At 39.9% G+C, this 20,432-nt stretch overlaps 1 protein-coding gene across 3 annotated transcripts in view; it reads left to right on the top strand.

Annotated features, from left to right (window-relative positions):
• Positions 1–20,432, top strand: part of cyth1b (cytohesin 1b) — a 250,764-nt gene that overhangs the window by 108,432 nt on the left and 121,900 nt on the right. Inside the window, exon 1 of one of the 3 annotated variants that reach the window (XM_080209512.1) lies at positions 13,151–13,328. The exons of the other annotated variants lie outside the window; for them this stretch is intronic. Coding sequence (XP_080065638.1) covers positions 13,301–13,328 — 28 coding nt within the window. The 5' untranslated portion in view covers positions 13,151–13,300. Of the gene's footprint in view, positions 1–13,150; positions 13,329–20,432 lie in introns of those variants that run through there. 3 annotated transcript variants of the gene reach the window in all.

Raw genomic sequence — 20,432 nt, 5'->3', positions numbered from 1 at the left:
TTTAAGAGACTTTTGGATAAGTACGTGGAACTTAGTAAGATAGAGGGTCATAGGTAAGCCTAGTAGGTAGGGACATGTTCAGCGCAACTTGTGGGCTGAAGGGCCTGTTTGTGCTGTAGTTTTTCTATGTTCTATGTTCTAAACAATAACATATTCTATTCACCTGTTTCATTATCCTAAACATTATTCAGTAAAGGGAGATTCCTATACATTATTTGATATCTCCCATTATTTCCATAGTTTGTGGTGGTTCTGAACTGTTGGTCATAATTTGGCAGCTGCACCCATTATCCAAAAATGACATGATACTGTATAGAGATACTGTAGCTATGAGGCACTTATTGTTCATGTGACTGAAGTAAAAGTGGATGATGTTCCAGCTGAAAATGTCCTGTATAAAATGTCTATTTCCACTCTGCTTCAACATATGCATGGAGGTCAGTCACCAGTGGAGTGCCCCAGGGATCTGTTCTAGGACCCTTGCTGTTTGTCATTTTCATAAATGACCTGGATGAGGAAGTGGAGGGATGGGTTATTAAGTTCGCCGATGATACAAAGGTTGGTGGTGGTGTGGATAGTCTGGAGGGATGTCAGAAGTTGCAGCGTGACGTAGATAGGATGCAAGACTGGGCGGAGAAATGGCAGATGAACTTCAACGCGGATAAATGTGTAGTGGTCCATTTTGGCAGGACCAATGGGATGAAGGAGTTCAATATCAAGGGTAGGAATCTTAGCAGTGTTGAGGAGCAGAAGGATCTTGGGGTCCGGGTCCATAGGACTCTTAAATCGGCCTTGCAGGTGGAGGATGTTGTCAAGAAGGCGTATGGTGTACTGGCCTTCATTAATCGAGGGATTGAGTTTAGGAGTTGGGAGGTAATGCTGCAACTTTATAGGACCCTTGTCAGACCCCAATTGGAGTACTGTGCGCAGTTCTGGTCGCCTCACGACAGGAAGGATGTGGAAGCTATTGAGAGGGTGCAAAGGAGATTTACAAAAATGTTGCCTGGATTGGGAGGCATGCCTTATGAAGATAGGTTGAGGGAGCTAGGTCTCTTCTCCCTGGAGAGACGAAGGTTGAGAGGTGACCTGATAGAAGTTTATAAAATGTTGAGAGGAATAGATAGGATGGATTCTCGGAGGCTATTTCCCAGGGCTGAAATGGTCACTACGCGAGGACACAGATGCTGGGAAGCAAGTACAGAGGAGATGTCAGGGGTAAGTTTTTCACTCAGAGGGTGGTGAGTGAGTGGAATCGGCTGCTGTTGGTGGTGGTAGAGGCAAACTCGCTGGGGTCTTTTAAAAGACTTCTGGATGAGTACATGGGATTTAATGGGATTGGGAGTTACAGATAGTTCTATGGCTTGGTAGGTATGGATGTGATCGGCGCAACTTGTGGGCCGAAAGGCCTGTTTGTGCTGTATGTTCTATATGTGCATAAGTTGTTGAATGTGGCAGGGCAGGTTGAGCGAGCAGTTAATGATGCCTAGGTTTTATCATTAGGGGCACAGAGTGCATGAGCAACAGGATTATTTTGAACTTGCATAGAAGACTAACTCTGCCTCAGCTGCAGTATTGGGCCTACTTCTTGGTACTGTATTTTAAGAAGAATATGATGTCCATGGATAGAATTGTTATTTTTTTGGAGAAAAGAAGGCTGAGAGGAGATTTGATAGAGTTACTCAACATCATGAGTAGAAATTACTGGGTTGCTGTAACTGAGGACAAGGGCGTAAAAACAATGAGGGCCTATTAACAGTACTGAGCAGCTCTTACATGCTGTGTGCCTGCCTGCACCCAGGGAAGAACGTCCATGCAATAGACACATGACTCCTATTTTTCCTGCATCATCCAGCATCTACATGATCATTTGGTCGACAGTTTGGACAGAGTAGGTAAAGACAAACCATTCCCACTTGTGAAAGGATTGAGAACGGAAGGCACAGATTTAAAGCAATTGGCAAAAGGTGCAAAAGCAACATTTTTGTGGAGTAAATGGTCAAGATCTGAAATGCACTGCCTGCAAGTGTGGTGGAGGCAGGTTCTATTGAAGCATTCAAAAGGCAGTATGTTATCTGAAAAGGAAGAAATATGCAGAGTTACAGTTACAGGCAGAAAACAGAAGAATGACACTAAGTGAACTGGTCATTTGGAGAGCCAGTGGAAGCATGATGGGCCTAATGCGCTGTAACAAGCAGTTATAAGACATATGCAGGGAGAAAAATAGAATGTTGTCATTGATCGAAAGGGGAATAGAGTATAAAAATAGGGAAGTGGTGGTAGAGCTGAAAGGACCAGAGTGAAACCATGTCTGGAGTATTGTATATGGTTCTTATTTCCTAACTTAAAGGATATAATTACATTAGAAACAGTTGGGAAAAGGTTCACTCAGCTGACTCCTGGACTGAAGGGATTACCTTATGAGGACAGGTTGGGCCTATACCCATTGGAATTTAAAAGAATGGATGGTAATTTTATTGAACCATGAGGATAGGATCTTAAGGTGCCTTAATAGGATGGATACAAAGAGACTGCTTCCTTGCGGAAGAAATCGGGGGGACACAATTTAAAAATGGATAACAGAAAATAAGGCTCCTGAGTTAAGAGTCCTAATGAATCATGTATTTAAATTCAGTTATATGTTTGAGGAGAAGATGAAATTGAGGTGATGAATTTTTTAGTTGGCTCTTCAATTAGAGGTAAGACTGGTGATAATCGGCCTTCTGCTTAAACCAGAATAGTTTGTGATGACAGTTCTCCCATAATGGCATTAAGTAGGGAATTTCAGAATTTTGATTCAGTGATAATGAAGTGGACATCCTCTGTCAAAGCCAGGATGGTAAGTGACCTACAGATGGACTGCAAATAAACGCACTTCTACAAAATAAATCATCATAAAATCCCTGAAGAAATGGTACAGAAAAGCTTTGAGAAGGTAGGGAAGCACAGTGGTCAGCTCTGCAGTCTTACAGTGCCAGGGACCCAGGTTTGATTCCTGGCTTGCCTGGTTTGTGCAGAGTCTGTATGTTCTCCTGTATCTCCTTGGGTTTCTTCTGGGTGCATCTGCAGACCAACTTTTTCTGATTCATGCACAAGGATCCCTCTGCCCTGCAGCAAGTTCCAATTTTTGTACCATTTAAAAAAAATAGTCCATTTTGCTGTTATTCCTACCAAAATAGATGACCTGACATTTACCAACATTGTACTCCATCTGCCAGACCCTTGCCCACTCACTTAAACTGTCTATATCCCTTTGCAGACTTTGTGTCCGCTGCACACTTTGCTCTCCCATCTATCTTAGTGTCATCTGTGAATTTTGACACTCTGTACTTGGCCCTCAACTCCAAATCATCTACGTAAATTGTAAACAATTGTAAGAACGTAAGAAATAGGAGCAGGAGTAGGCCATCTAGCCCCTCGAGCCTGCCCCGCCATTCAATAAGGTCATGGCTGATCTGTCGTGTCTCAGTTCCACATTCCCGCCCTCTCCCCATAACCCTTAATCCCCTTGCCTATCAAAAACCTATCAACCCGCGTCTTAAAAATATTGAGTGAGGCAGCCTCCACTACTTCAACGGGCAGAGAATTCCAGAGATTCACCACCCTTTGAGTAAAGAAGTTCCTCCTCAACTCCGTTCTAAACCGCCCCCCCTTTACCTTGAGGCTGTGCCCTCTAGTCCTACTGTCCTTTCTGAGCGGGAAGAGCCTCTCCACCTCTATCCTATCCATCCCATTCATCATCTTATATGTCTCAATGAGATCTCCAACACTGATCCCTGAGGCACACCATTAGTCAGTGATCGCCAACCAGAAAAACACCCATTTATTCCCACTCTTTGCTTTCTGTTAGTTAGCCAAAAGGCTGTGAAGAATAGGTAAGATCAAGTATAGCATCGACATGCTGTGCTTGGTTGAAGTCATTAGGTTACATTTTAGCTTCATTTGAAGCAATCTTTAAAAGCGGCATCTCAGCCTTTTGGCTAAGATGCAAATGAGATCAGGCCTTGGAGGAGGAGGTACACCTACTCCGACCAGCTTGGATCATGTAGATCAAGCCCAAGACAGGTGGTGAGAGCCCTGTCTTGTCAGCTTGGATCAGGAATGTCTCAACTTGTTGAGACTCTAAATTGGACTTGTTTTTACTCCAATTCAATCAAAGCAAAAAAAAAATTCTCAATCCATGCTAATACATTACCTGTAACATTGTACACCTTTATCTTACGCAGCAACCTTTTGTGTGCCACCTTGTCAAATGCCTTCTGGAAATCCAGATATACCACAACCACCAGTTCCCTGTTGTTCACCATGCTCGAAATGTCCTTGAAGAATTTCTATCCAGATGTCCCGCTATTTCTTCCTTGATAGGTTCAAGCATTTTCCTCGCTACAGAAGCTAAGCTAACCAGCCTATAGTCATCGGCCTTTTGTCTACCTTTTCTAAACAATGGCATCACATTTGCTGTTTTCCAGTTTGATCATTTCTAGGTCCTCACCCGCCAAATTCTGCTTGTCATCATTTTTGGCATGTTATTTGCGTCTTCCACCGTGAAGGCTGACACAAAGTACCTGATCAATCTCTCAGCCATTTCCTCATTCCCCGTTATTAAATCCCCCATCTCATCCTCTAAAGGACCAATGCTTACCTTAGCCACTCTTTTTCATTTTATATATTTGTAGAAACCTTTGCAATCTGTTTTTATATTGAGCTAGTTTACTCTCATAATCTATCTATCTTCATAGCTTTTTTTCATAGCTTTCTGTTGACTTTTAAAGATTTCCCAGTCCTCTATTTTCCCAGTAATCTTTGCCACTTTGTATGCATTTTCTTTAAATTTTATACCTTCCTTTATTTCCTTAGATATCCATGGCTCATTATCTCTTCTCCTACAGTCCTTCCTTTTCACTGGTATATATTTTTGCTGAGCATTGTGAAAAATTGCTTTGATTTTTAGTAATACACATCATGCATTATTTAATGTATCACAAAACTTGTGATTTTCAGGATGCCAAAAAGTATGAAATTAATTAAATTTCAGAATCAGGAATGTTGCTAAATCCCAAATTTACTCGCTGATCTGTCCTGACTTAATGTTCCAGCTTCTGATTGCTAACTGATTGCCTGTGCAGGAGGTGTATATGAATGACAGTATTGGCTTGGGTTCAGATTTAGCTTTGAGGTGATTTGGCACCCTCCTGATACACAGCAACTAGGCTCAAATATTATCAATGGCTATCTTAGGTGCTGAGGCATTGGAGAGTGCCTGACATTCATAAAATTATACCTCAACAAGCTGTCAGTCACTTCAGGAGAGGAGAAAAAGGCCCTGAGTTGAGAAGGAAAAAGGGGCTGGTTTGAGTACATAAATTCTGTCTATGTACTTGTTGCTTGCCCACCTTTCTCTATTAGGCCCCACTATTCTGTAACTCCTGGCATCTGTCCTTGTCAGATAAGAAATGTGGTTTCAAAGGAAAATTTGACAGGAAAGTAAAAGAGGAAGTTGAATAAAACACAATTTCCCCAAGGAATTGCTAGTGTTCCAAAAACTGTGAATTTAGAAACTGCAATCCTGAATTAAGTACATCTTAGTCATGGATTGGCCTCAGTGGGTTATTGAACAGAATGATCCACTTGCTTTGGGGCACATTTGAATGCTTGGGTTGGTTTTACAATCAAAACAGGACATGCTGAAAAATGACAGCTGCACATTGCCGAATGTCATCCTTCATCTCCTTTAGCATTTGTTATTCCACACTCTTCAACCATAGACAGTTGAGAGGATTCATTGCTTGGAGGTCCAGATCATTTTGGCAGTTCAAGTTCTTCACATTTGTTTTGCTGCTTGGGCCTTCAGATTCCATGCCATCCAAAAACCAAATTTTATCCAGTTTATTATAGATTTTATTATTTATTTAATTTGTTATCCAGACAGAATTAAACCAGGTTGTCCCCATAATTGGTTTCAGTTGCACTGAATTGCATTGTCATTCTGTATTCTATGAATAATTGTTTAATAACGTGATGACTAACAATACTTCCCTCCATGAAAATACATGGATGGAGTTCTTCGGGCATACTTTGGTAAAGGATTTAACGAAGAGTTGTTCCAATATAGCAAAATGAATATTTTAACCATCACTCCTTGCAAAGACTTCATAGAATCATAGAATACCTACAATGCAGAAGGGGACCATTCAGTCCATCAAATCTGCACAGGCAACAATCCCAACCAGGCCCTATCCCCATAACTCCATGTATTTACCCTGCTAATCCCCCTGACACTAAGAGGCAATTTAGTATGGCCAATTCACCTACCCTGCACATCTTTGGACTGTGGGAGGAAATCTGAGCAGCCGAAGGAAACCCAAGCTAGACACAGGGATAATGTACGAACTTCACAGATACAGTCACCAAAGGTTGGAATTTAACCCAGGCCCCAGTGCTGTGAGGCAGCAGTGCTAACCACTGTCCCTCTGAACCGCCTAACTTGGAACCATTTGCCCAATTTTTATTTTTATTTATTCTCATCCCTCCAGAGTTAATTTTTCAAATTGTGTTTTAGTCACCCATTGTTCAAAAGAAAGTTGCACAAGTGTGCTATCCTTGTACCTATGTATTGCTTTAGGATTAGCAAATGATAAACATGAGTTGGCCTTTTTCTATTTCTGTTCCTATTTCTCTATCAGCCTTTGCTTAATAAACTGTGCCAGTGAATGAATTTTATGTTGCCACGTTTTCCTCCCCAAACCCAAGTGCAAATTGTGAATGATTAGGCTGAAGCCGCTCAGCATGCATAGTATCAAACAGTTCGAAGCATTAAATCAATTGATGTTTCCATCACAGTTCAAAGAACCTTGCAGCAATTTTATGCACCTATGCTGCAAGGTTTTTTGCACAGCATTTCTGCAGAGACCATTCAAAGCAGCAGTTCCTGTTCAGTGATTGATATCACAACCCAGTTGTGTGCAATTTCACTCAAGTAAAAGTCAGGAAAGTTACTCCCGGGTTTGTGTTCAATATGAATTGCTAGGTGCTTGAGAGAATTGAGAACTACCAGCACTCGAGCTTTTACTGAGCAGATTTTTGATGATTGACGTTCTGGTAGTTTTAAATTAAAGGACTGATTGCAACAGTGATTGGCATGTTTGAGGGCTGGAAAGTTCACATTTATAAAACAAAACTTCCATAAGTGATCAAAAACTTAGGCAGTCTAAAACTAAAGTTAATTTATTAGTCACAAGTAGGTTTGCATTAACACTGCAATGAAGTTTCTGTGAAAATCCCCTAGTCGCCACACTGTCCCTGTCTACCAAAATTTTTACAGTCCACTGTCTGTAACTATGCTTCTTTCATTTCTGTTGCTTATAATGATGGAGTCCTCATGTTGTGTGTATTTTTGGTAATAGAACATAGAACACTACAGCACAAACAGGCCCTTCGGCCCACAAGTTGCACCGATCACATCCATACCTACCAAGCCATAGAACTATCTGTAACTCCCAATCCCATTAAATCCCATATACTCATCCAGAAGTCTTTTAAAAGACCCCAGCGAGGTCGTATCTACCACCACCAACGCAGCCGAGTCCACTCACTCACCACCCTCTGAGTGAAAAACTTACCCCGACATCTCCTCTGTACTTGCTTCCCAGCACCTTAAACCTGTGTCCTGTCGTAGCGACCATTTCAGCCCTGGGAAATAGCCTCCGAGAATCCATCCTATCTATTCCTCTCAACATTTTATAAACCTCAATCAGGTCGCCTCTCAACCTTCGTCTCTCCGGGGAGAAGAATCCCAGCTCTCTCAACCTATCTTCATAAGGCATGCCTCCCAATCCAGCCAACATCCTTGTAAATCTCCTCTGCACCCTCTCAATAGCTTCCACATCCTTCCTGTAGTGAGGCGACCAGAACTGCGCACAGTACTCCAACTGGGGTCTGACAAGGGTCTTATAAAGTTGCAGCATTACCTCCCGACTCCTAAACTCAATCCCTCGATTAATGAAGGCCAGTACACCATACGCTTTCTTGACAACATCCTCCACCTGCAAGGCTGATTTAACAGTCCTATGGACCTGGACCCCAAGATCCTTCTGCTCCTCAACACTGCTAAGACTCCTACCCTTGATATTGTACTCCTGCATCCTGTTGGTCCTGCCAAAATGGACCACTACACATTTATCTGCGTTGAAGTTCATCTGCCACTTCTCCATCCAGTCTTACATCCTATCTATGTCACGCTGCAACTTCTGACATCCCTCCAGACTATCCACAACACCACCAACCTTTGTATCGTCAGCGAGCTTACTAACCCATCCCTCCACTTCCTCATCCAGGTCACTTATGAAAATGACAAATAGCAAGGGTCCTAGAACAGATCCGTGGGGCACTCCACTGGTGACCGACCTCCATGCAGAAAAAGACCCGTCCACAACCACTCTCTGCCTTCTGCAGGCAAGCCAGTTCTGGATCCACAAGGCCAAAGCTCCTTGTATACCATGCCCTCACACCTCAAGAACTCTTGCATGGGGGACCTTATCAATCTGAGAGTTGATTGATTTCTGTGCGTTGCACTTGTGTGGTGATGGTCCACACGCAGTATAACAATATTGCAAGCCAAATGATGAAACCAAGAAATAGAAACATGCCAAATGCTGAAGTCTTCAAGTTTTTGAAAAAAGGTCAATCTATTTGTACGTTTGTTCAGATAAATAAACTTTACCACACTCTGGCTGATTCGATTTTTCAAATAGTAGTAATTAATTTTCCTTTTGGTTTCAATTATTTCAATTTCCTTTCCCACCAGGAATTTTAATTGTTGTTGTTATGCTTGTTTGCTTTTTTCACAATTTCACCATTGTTATTTTGTTCGTGGTACAAGTCAGTACAAATATGGTATTGTATAATATTCTGTGTTTTTCCAAGCTCAAGTATAGAGGAACAAAATGTTACATCATCCTCCCACAGCATGCAAGAAACAAGCTGGGAATGACCAGCTTGTTGGTGCAGACTCGATGGGCCAACTGGCCGCCTCCTGCATTGTAGGGTTTCTAAAACTTGATGAATCGGTTTTCATGAACTAGCTTGATTTAAGTCCAGGATACTGAGAAAATTAGCTAGCTTTAATGCCATGCAGGGGTAAATACATTGTGCCGTAGTTCATGCAAAATATTCCATCAGTGGCTGCTAATTAAATCTTTTCACCAGAGTAAACGTGATGAAACCAAATGCCATGCCCACAAATTAAAATAGAATATTTCAAATTTGTTTCACTTTATTCATGTTAATGTCTAATTACTGCATACAGGTCTAATGCAATTTCAGCAGAGCTGGAAAGAAAAAATAGCAAACGTTGGGCATCTGAAATGCAAACAAACGATAGATATATACAGTAGCTCAATCGAGTATAGATGAAGGCACACACCCTTTGCTGACATTTTATTTCTCTTACAGATGTTGCTACATTTTGCAATTTCTAATTTTTCACTTTTATTCATCCTTATTATGTGAAGTTGCAAGTGCTTTTTTTTCTGCTCTGCTATTTTTTGGAGCTTGTATGTAAGTGAGAGCTCCTCCAGATAGTACCCTTCGTGTAACACCAGGATGTATCCAGCATAGATATTTCTTTGACCCCTAGGCTTTACAGTCAGTACTTCCTAATAATGCAGTAGCTTAAGTTGGGAACACACTATTGTGGGTAAGACATGAAGTGTGAAGAGTTCTCCAGTATGCCATTCTCTAGTGTGCACATTTTTAAAAAAAGATGAAAAATTGCTGCTTTGTTTGATAAATTTCTATACTGGTGTTTAGCTTTTGGAGCAATCTGCCTGCAGTTCAGTATTATTTGCATAATGCTACAGGATATAAATTCATCTCTGGCTGTAGTGCAAAATTGTTGATACCATGATTTGCATTGAAGTGAGTTGAGAAATAATTTGGGTGGCATTCTAAGTGAACTGTCAAAGCACTATTTCCTGCCTGTTTTGTGTTGCCTCCCAGGGCCAATTTATACCCCACATATTATGGAATAGCAGATAGTTAGCAATGCATTTATAAGATTGTAACTCAAAGCATGTTATTATTCTTACGTGGCAATATAGTTATCGTGGCATTTGCAATGTTTAGAAAACTCTCATCACAGGTTCCCATCGGAATACACATTAAAGCCAGAACTAGGTTCCTTCAGACTTTCTTGCCTGGAAAGAAAAACCAATGCATAAGTTGAAACATTGTAGTATACGTGTGCAGCACTGTTCCTTGTGGTTTACCACTCAGTCAGTTGCTGGCAGCTTTGAATCCCTGCCTGTGATGCTGCTCCCAGATCTTAGGCCTTGGGGAGCAATTTTCCCACCTTGCCATGTCAGCCGTGGATCACGCTGATTTGGGAAAATAGTGTGCAAGCCTAAAAATCGGTTTCATGCCCTGGCACAAAATGGTTTGCGATTGTCCCAGTCCCTTTAATGGCACAAACTATTATGTGCCCAGAAAGGGAGTGAGGCTGATTAGTATTTAAATATGCACAGCCCATTCAAATCCAGGTGCACAGAATTTACTGGGCTTTGGGCACAGCATGTAAATGGGGAGGAGGAGTCATCCAATGCACTGAGACGTGTCCTTACGATTTGCAATTCTCCGGTAATTGGCATCAACGTTGTATGTGAGGAGAACTAATTATTGTGCGTACCTCTGCGTTCCAGCTTTGATTCTCTTTAAGTACATCTCATTGGGTCCTGGTGGTTGTTAGTACTTGCTTGGTGACGTATGCTAAACTGCTGTCATGTGGTAACAAGTAGGATTAATAACCTGTGAATGGGTTTGTTTAAATGGTAGAATGTGCTAGTTGACTTACAGAATCTACCAGTGAGGCTGTGAATAGAGTTTCAAAATACAAAAGTTGCACGAATGGACCCAAACTACGCTGGACTTCTCGTCAAAGGATATGTGGCATTTTAGACTCTGTAGCTGTAGTGACTTGCACACCACAGCTATAAACATCACACAGTCAAGGCCCTTTGGCCCTCGATGTTGTGCCAAGCTATGTCCGAACCCACGGTCAAGCTGTCCCACTCCTTATCATTCTTGTGTGTTTCATGTACCTATCCAATAACCGCTTGAAAGTTCCTAAAGTGTCTGATTCCACTATCACAGCAGGCAGTGCATTCCACACCCCAAACACACTCTGAGAAAAGAATCTACCTCGGACATCCCTCCTACATCTCCCACCATGAACCTTATTGTTATGCCCCCTAGTAACAGCTACATCCACCCCAGGAAATAATCTCTGAACGTCCACTCTATCTATCCCCCTCATCATCTTATAAACTTTGATTAATTATTCCTTTGTCTTTTGAGGTTCCCATTGGTTTGTAATTGATTATACTTGGAATACTCTGCTTGTGACCCTTCTCTCAGTATTAAATGACACTTTCAGTTTTACCTATAACCATGCTGGCCTGCATAAGATTTTAATTGAAATGAAAGATGTGTACGTGTGTTAGGATTATCTGGATTTTCAGGTAAGAACTTTTGAATTGATTGGTAATATCGCTCAGTTGTCACTCTGTCAGAATTTATGTCCCATTATGTGTAACATGGCCATGTTGTAATTTGAAAATAAGGATGAAAATCTCGCCTGATTTTACTGAGACAGGTGGAGACAGTGATTTGGGTGAATAGAAGTGTGACGGGTATATAGGATTTACTGTGGATAGAATATCAATTTTAGAGTTTTCAATGTGTTGGAATTTATAGATGTAGGGAAGATGTTGAAATTATTGGAGTTATTGAACTTCATGGAAATAAAGGCATGGATTTGGGTATTATTGGTGGTGGAGGAGGGAGAAGTGTGGATGGATATTATTACTTGGATGAAGATAAGTTTTGGTGAAGGAATGAATGTGGTGCAAAAGGTTTATCTGGTGGTAAGAAGGACACAAGCATTTTACACTAAAATTTCCTTTTTTACAAAAACGTGCACAATTTTCAACAATAAATGGATGTTTATGTTATGCCTGTAAATTAATGGAATGTTGCAAGGCTCTTCATAGGACCATAAAACAAAGTATGACACAGAGCCAGATAAGGTGACATTAGGTCAGATGATCAAAAGTTGGATCAAAAAGGCAGGTTTTAAGGAGTGTCAAAGGGTGAAAGCAAGGTAGAAAGGTGAAGAGAATAAGGGAAGGTTTTCCAGAGATTGCCACATAGGCAATTGAAGGCATGGCCACCAAAGGTGGATCAGTTAAAGTTGAAGATACTCAAGAGGCCAGAATTAGTAGAGTACAATATCTTGGCGGTTTTGGGGTCAGAGACTGCAAACTTTGGGAGGCTTGAGACCATGGAGGAATGTGAAAACAAGGAATAGAGTTTTAAAATACGGTTGTTGTCTGACTAGAAGCCATTATAGGTCAGGTGAGCACAAGGGTGATAGGACAATGGGACTTGCTGTGCATTAAGAGATAGACAACAGAATTTTGGATATACTCAAGTTTACGTAAGGTAGACTGTATTAAAATCGTCAAATTAAGAGGTAACGGCAGCATTAATGAAGGTTTCTGCAGCAAATGAGCTGAAGTTGGTGATGTTGTAGAGATGGAAATAAGTGGTTTCCGTAATGGTGTGAATGAAAGGTTGGAAACTAATCTCCAAATTAAATGTGACAGAAATTTACAGAAAACATTTTCAAGCACTACATTGTAGGAATGGATTGTAGTTTTAGGTGCAGTTTAAGTTGTATTTTGAAACCACATCTTGTTGTAAAGATTTTATATAATTTCTTTGCACTTTAGTCAAATAAAATGAAGTAGTAGGCATCAAAAGCAACCTCAAATATTACACGCTGCTACTGGGATCTGCTGTCACTTGTGTCTGTTGGAGAGTCAGTATTATTTTTGGAATAGATTTCAAAGTGCCTTTGTGTAAGCACATGTACAGGCCTGAGAATGCCAAGCTCACTGAGTCATTTCTTACTTAAACATACAGGAAGTTCGCCAGCTTAACTGCGTAAGCAAGGGCGTGCCTGTCTCAAGGGTGCTGGTTGCAAATAAAGTTTGATGCCTCCTTATATAGCTATCTAGCTGACAGCCAATTGGTGTTTTGCTATCACAGTGTAGATTGTTAAAGCACACTAAGTAGTATGAATGTTTAGGATTGGCTCATGAATGTAGGTATTGGTAAGCCCCACCTGCTGTAAACTACTTGAGCTGTGTTAAGAATTTATGTTCACCAATTTTGGTTTCTGCATCAACTCCTTCATTGAAATATTTTTTATTTACAAGTTATTTTTTGAACGACAGCATCTGGAACAATGGTACTCAATACTGAAAGCGGTGTTGGTAAGTTTAAATATATGCCAGGAAATCCTTTTCCTTTTTAGATAATCACTGCAGTAGCAATTTAGACCGCCTGTTTAGTATTCATGCATTAACTGATGATTATGAATTTAGCAATAGCCATGTTAGAACTGTTGGTAAAATGCTGGATTAATATATGAATTGTTACCTTTTTAATATACTTATAAAGCACAGATTTTCAAAATGAAAAATAATATTTTTGGGGGGAGGGATAGTAGTTAAACCTAGTACTAAACCAGGAATTGGACCAGGCTGTGCGGCCTTACTACGACACACAACCTTACTAGTCTTGTAACTGTTACTGCCAAATGACCTGAGATGGGATTAGAAGAGGTGTTAGATAACTAAACAATACTGTGTTTTGGGACTAATTGGTGGAATATTAATGGACAAAACAAAGGTTTTAAATTTAAATTATTATCACAGTAACTGAAGTTGCAGTGTCTCTTTTGATATGCTCTTCCTCAATTTCTTAAAAGCAAAGTAAACATCAATTAACCATTCATTTATGAGTGGTATATTTGTGAAGCATCAATGTTGTCTTTGAGGGTTGTATAAGAACCATATTGTCAGTAGACACAATGGAATCTGTGTTACAATTCTTTAAGAGATAGATTTTACATTACATAAGAATATTGTCCTTAGGTTGTGTTTCAAATTTTTTTTTTACAAATATGTAGCTTATTATATTGAAAAATTAAGCATTTTAAAATGCCTAAATATTGTTCCTTTTCAACACTTTTTATTCAAAAGGACTCTCATGTATGGGAAAGGTTTATTTCTGCTAGTGTTTTGTTTTAAAACAATTTCTGGAGCCCAAATTATCATAGCTTTAAATCATTTTAATTGGATAATTCACATACAACATGCTCCTCTCTTTGTGACTGCAACTAAAATTTGCACATCTCCATGTGATATTGGGTGAAGCATCTCACTGCAAGTAAAAGAGCAAAATAGAATTTAATATGAACTCTGTTTTCCTGGGTTGCTATCTAAGCAAGAACCCCAGCCTTCATGATTTAGGGCAAATCGTTGGTATTTTCTTTGAAGGTATTGTAACTGATGTTACATTGCCTCCACTATACAAAAGATCTTGTCCACCCACTTGATTTGAAAGGCACTGTCAAAACAATGATTGTGACCCTGCATTCTAGAACTATCTTCTTAAACCCTGGTGCTTTCGTCTTTACCTTTTACCTCTTTAACCAGTTTCATTCACCTGACTTGATTCCCGCTCAGTTTCCTTTCCCCAGACTTATAACCCCACATCCCACTTTGTAAGCATGTTTGAATAATATGGGTTGGTGTCAGTTCTCATATGTTTACAGTCTTGTGCTTGGCCTTGGGATTTTTAGCCAGATTGAAGACACTAAACAAATGCAACTTATTCTTTTGCTCCTTGTAACTGCTTCTGAAGTAGTAGTTGTTCCTATAAAGTGATAGGGAAAAGGATTTTGAATAGAGCACATGTATTTTTTGAAGTTATGAAAATAAAGCACATCAGGTTGCAATAAATAGTCTCAAAATGTCATTGGTCTGCTGGGAGAGTTTGAGTGTGGTACTCATCATGTAGTTTCAGTTACACATTCTCCAAATCTGTTTTGAAGAATATAATGCCATTATTGTGTGGATTATTCTTGTTGACAAGGGATTGAGACGATAAATGTGTATATCTTCTGTGACCCACTGTAACCTTGATGGATACTTTGATTAGATTAAATTGCCCTTTAGCATCCTGCGTGCAATAAGTGACATTGTAGAGCTGGACTACTGCAGGATTTATCAGTTTTATTGCTCCAATCCTGGCAGATATTATTTCAAATATAGTTAGTTCATGCTAATTAACAAACAATGGAAGAACTTCCATGCTGTGCTGTAGTTGTGATGGTGCCCATAACTGTTTCCATATAATTTGTCAGATTTACAATTATAATCACAATGTATTGAATTGTTTGCTAATCTCAGTATTTTTTTTGGCATTTGATTGGATGCTTTTGGAAATTAAACCAGTATCATAATACTTTTGAGGCTAAGTCATCAAATGGATTCTTGTGGCCTTTAAAATGTAGCTCAAAGATGAGGCAAAAACCTTCAGCTTGAGAAGTGGCTGAAAAACTGACGTTTTCCTGCAAATGCATTGTATGCAGTTGCTTTAAATATTGTATTCAGCATGCTCCACTCTACTCTCAATAAAATGGATTATCTTTGGGGACTGTTTGCAAATTTTACCCCCAGGACAAACATAAGTGCAATTAGGATGCAATGTTTGTGGGGGTTTTTTTGTCCAAAGAGATTTGACTGGAAATTCACTGCTGCTCTGTTCCCAAATGGTTGTCCTCACTGCTGTTTCAATGATCTTGTGCTGTTATTTCACTTTAGAAACAGAGTCTATGTGACAAGTGGGAATTCCATGCCTAGCAAGGTATCAGGTGCAGTGGTCCGATGTTGGAAGTCTCTTTACTGGAAAGCTGTCTGGGGGCATCTAGCCGCTTGCCAGTGTAGTTTTAATGATTCCTGAGGCCCACCATCAGGTGAGCGTTGGACTGAATCAAACTTCTTTTGTCATATTTTCCTGCCTCCTTGTGGAGAAAGGCACATCCATAAATGAACAGCTGAGGCCAAGGTCTGAGGGGGCAGTGGGAACTTTAGTCTGTTTCCCACTGTGAATTTTCATCTGTAGTTGGAGTAAATTAAGCAGAACTGCTCCAGATGACTCTACAAATCATGATTTGAACCTGCGGAAATCTTAAGGAAGCCTGTGTTGAATAACTGCACGTGACTCGCATAAAGAGAAAAATTGAATAAGAAATTCACTGTCAAATGCCAATCATTCCCCCAATCAAATTGTACACAATAATATAAAAGTTGAGTTGTGGGGAATATATGAACTGTATAAAATGTGAAATAAACTTTATCAGGATGAAGGAAATACAGTTTCATGGAAGACTCTTTTTTTCCATGTTGCAAGGTATGATAAACAGCTTTTAGCTCTCAGCTCTTTATTTATTTTTCAATTAAATATTTTTAGCTCCTGTGTAGAGGTTAAGGTAATTTGCCTCTGAAAAGCATCCACATGTCTTGGACAGGTAGAGAGCAAAGAAAATGAGCAGCATTGGGTCACTTTCCAGTGCTTGGTCAGCTTTTCACAATAAGGCAGACCTTGATAAGAAAACCAGAATTGCGTGGAATAAATACTACGGTCTGTCCCTTCACTCTACCACTATTTTACCTGCAGAACATTCCATTTTAAAGCAACTTGTATGGAATCCAAAGGATGGGTTGAAACATAAGATCCTATCCAGAAGAAAAAAAGATCTAGTTAATGGTATTGTGTAGGTGACATAGTGGCTTCTTGAAGCTTTTCTAATTAAGGGTTCACGTATGATTTGAAATCTTTAATAAAACAGCATATTGTATGTTTTACCAGGTGTCTGGATTTTAAATTTAATGTTTATTCTGAAGAGGTTTCTTTTTCTACTGGTGCCACTTATGCAAAACTTAGCCAGTGTATTTAGTTTTCTCCTATAAGTGATAACTATAATAACATTGAGTTAATTATGCAATAGTAGGTTCATGAGCTACATGATTTATATTGCTCAATGGGTCAATCTTTTTTTAACTTCAGTCTTTAAAAATCAACGCAACATTCAATCTGACAACAATGGGTAGTACAGTGGTTAGCATTGCTGCATCACAACACCAGGGACCCAGGTTCAATTCCAGCCTTGAGCGATTGTTTGTGTGGAGTTTGTACATTCTCCCCATGTCTGCATAGGTTTTGGTTTCCTCCCACAGTCCGAAGATATGCAGGTTAGGTGGATTAAGCATTTTAAATGCACAGGGGTACGGGGGTTGGTTGGAGGGGAGGCCTGAATAAGATGCTCTTTTGGAGAGTCAGTGCAGATTAGATGGGCCAGGTGGTCTCTTTCTGTTCTGTGGAGATTCTATGGGGGGAGAAAATACTGGCTGGGAGAGTAAACACCATGGATTGAGTAGAGACATCTATTTGGAACAACTGATATTTAACTGCTAGGTCACGCTATGTGTTTTCATCACTTCTAATTTCTTCTCATTTCTTGAACATAGTGAAACATTCTGTATGTGAGTTCCAAAGATGATAAAGTAGATGGGTTTTGAGGAGCCTCCAATATTGCTCCATCAAATGGCCAATTCTCACTGTCAGCTAGTCTTTTTTACAATGTGACCCACACAAAGGACATTGTTAAAAAAAATCACGATCTGCACTTAGCAGATGTCTGCACGAGTAAGGCCCCAATTTGTGTCTGCCGTGAACACCACTGATTGTGGTGTCTCACCACTTCCCTGACTGAGATTGGCTAACTCAGCACAGACCACTGATTACAGTTCATCTTACAATGCTGTGCATTTAACATGGGAGTGGACAGGGTGTTTGATCAGTTTTTATTTATAAAATGCCAAGATGTCTGAAAATTACTATGATTAAAGAGTAGATGGATTGTGGCAGTTACACCCATATAAAAAAATGTCCTGACTGTAGTCTCACTCTCTTATTCATGGGACTACTTTTGAAAGATTAGCTCAGTTGGTTGGATGGCTGGTTTGTGATGCAGAGCAACACCAACAGCATGGATTCAGTTCCCGTACTGGTTGAGGTATTCATGACCTTCTCAAACTTGCTCCTTGCCTAAGGTGTGGTGATCCTCAGGTTAAAATCGCTACACAAGTTCATAATTAGAAAATATTAAGAAGTGCAGAATTAATAGTAAACTAGATTAAAGTTGAATAGAATGGACAATAAGGGTTAAAGTCAGTTTCAGTGTGTCAACATTCCAGATTATATTTGAATGATGGAAAAGATGTTGAATTGCTGTAAGAACAGGGTGGGTAAATGTAATTCAGACTATTTGCCATGTGGAGCACAAATGCTGATATAGATTGGTTGGGCCAAATTGTTGGTTTGTATATTGTAACATCTATATATTGTTAGCAGATCCAAATACACTATTAGTAAAATCAGATTCCTCAACAAGTTGAGGCCTGATCAGCTTCTCTCCACAAATGCTGACTACCTCCAAAATGTTCTGTTTTAATTGAGCATGAATCTTGGTTTTAATCATGAAATCATAGTCACAGACAGAATTGCACAGCACAGAAAAGGTCTTTCGGCCCATTGAGTCTGCATTAACAAGAACTACCACTAAAATCCAATCATCTTCAGTTGCTTTATCAATGACCCTCCTTCCATCATAAGATCAAAGTGAGGATGGTTGCTAATGATTACATAATGTTTAACTTCATTTGCAATTCCCCAGATGCTGAAGCAGCCCATGCCCAAATGCAACAAGATCTGACAATATCCAGGCTTGGGCTGACAACTTTCAAGCAACATTATGCCACTAAAGTGCCAGGCAATGACCACTCCAGCAGAGAGTCTAAACATTGTGCCTTGACATTCGATTGGATTACTGTTGCTGAATCCCCACTAACAACATTCTGGGGCTTATCATTGACCAGAAACTTAACTGGCCTATCCATTTAAATACTGTGGCTACAAGAGCAGGCGAGAGGGCTCTCATGGTGAGTATTTCACCTCCACACTTTCCAAATTCTATCTATCATCTACAAGGCACAAGTCAAGAGTGTGATGGAAAACTATCCACTTGCCTGGATGAGTGCAGCTCCAATAACACTCAAAAGCTTGACACCAGCAAAGCTTGACAAAGCAGCCTGATTGATGGGCATCCCATCCACAAATGTTCACTCCCTCCCCACCTGACGCAGAGGAGGAGCAGTGCATATCATCTACAAGATGCAATGCAGGAACTTGCCAAGGTTCTTTAGAAAGCACCTTCCAAACTCAGGACCACTGCAATCTAGAAGGGCAAGGGCTGCAGATACATGGGAACACCACCACTTTGAAGTTCCTCTCGAATCATTCGCCAACCTGCTTGGAAAACTTGTGTCGTTCCTACTTTGTGGCTCGGTCAAAATTCTGGAGCATATTCGCCAACAGCACTGTGGGTGTACCTACACCACAGGGACTGTAGCAATTCAAGGTAGCAGCTAACCACCACCTTCTCGGGGATAATTAGGGATGGCAATATATGGTGGCTTAGCCAGTGAAGCTCACATCCCTTGAATTAATTTTTTAAAAGTCCAGATGTATGGTGCTTTCATTCTTCATTTTTTTTCCTGTAGTGTAACAGTATCTCCCAAAAATGAACTGAATTGTATGTGGAAGGGCTTTGGAATATCCTAAATCCATGTTAGGGGGTGATAAGTAAGTCTTTCTTCTTTATCATTGTTGTTGTGCTAACGGCTTGTAATTACTTTGTCATTTTTAAAAATGGGTATTACATTGGCCACTCTCCAGAGAGGAGAATTTTTAGTTTGGAAATTATTTATAAGATATAATTATTCATCAGACTTGTAGATTCATGGGTTAGATAGCCAAATAGCTACCATCCATTTAAAAATGGTACCATCCTTCTCAACTGAAATTGGCAAGCAAATAAAAAAAAGTAAAGGAATCTCAAAATGAAGTCAAATAAATCCAGGTCAAACATTTTGTAGTGCTAAATTTCAGCCACAGAATATTGGCAGAGCAGCACATAAAATTTCCAGTAGTCGCAGCTGCAGACAACCGGGTGGTTGTGGAGGGCAGGTGTGAGAATGTTGCCATTTGTATTTTCTTACCAAGGGAAACTAGACCACAGATGATTTCTTAACTCAAAATGAAGAGTGTGAAAATATTCTGCTGTTGTAACTTGCAGATGATTTAAGCATTGATGACAGAAAAATATGTGTCACTTCAGGAAGTGGTTTCTGACATTCTCGCACTGAAACAAAGTGCACTGTAATATTGAGACTTGGGTCAACATATTTAAGGGGAAGATATAAAATTTACAAAAAACTTTTGTGAACCTACATGTAAAATTACATAATTGTACATGTACACCAATATAGCACTATTAATGTTAAGTGTTTCTTAAAGCTATTTACTTTTGAAATGTTACTTTAAACAATATAATCTCTTATGATGAACCTATAAGAAATTCCTCTTATTTTTTGAATAGAGAAAATAGTCTGCATATTTCAAACCCA

This window comes from Carcharhinus amblyrhynchos, chromosome 21, assembly GCF_965287045.1.
Source record: "Carcharhinus amblyrhynchos chromosome 21, sCarAmb.v2.hapA, whole genome shotgun sequence".
Lineage (NCBI taxonomy): Eukaryota > Metazoa > Chordata > Chondrichthyes > Carcharhiniformes > Carcharhinidae > Carcharhinus > Carcharhinus amblyrhynchos.
The sequence above is the reverse complement of the archived record's forward strand: the minus strand, read 5'-3'. Positions and strand labels throughout refer to the sequence as shown.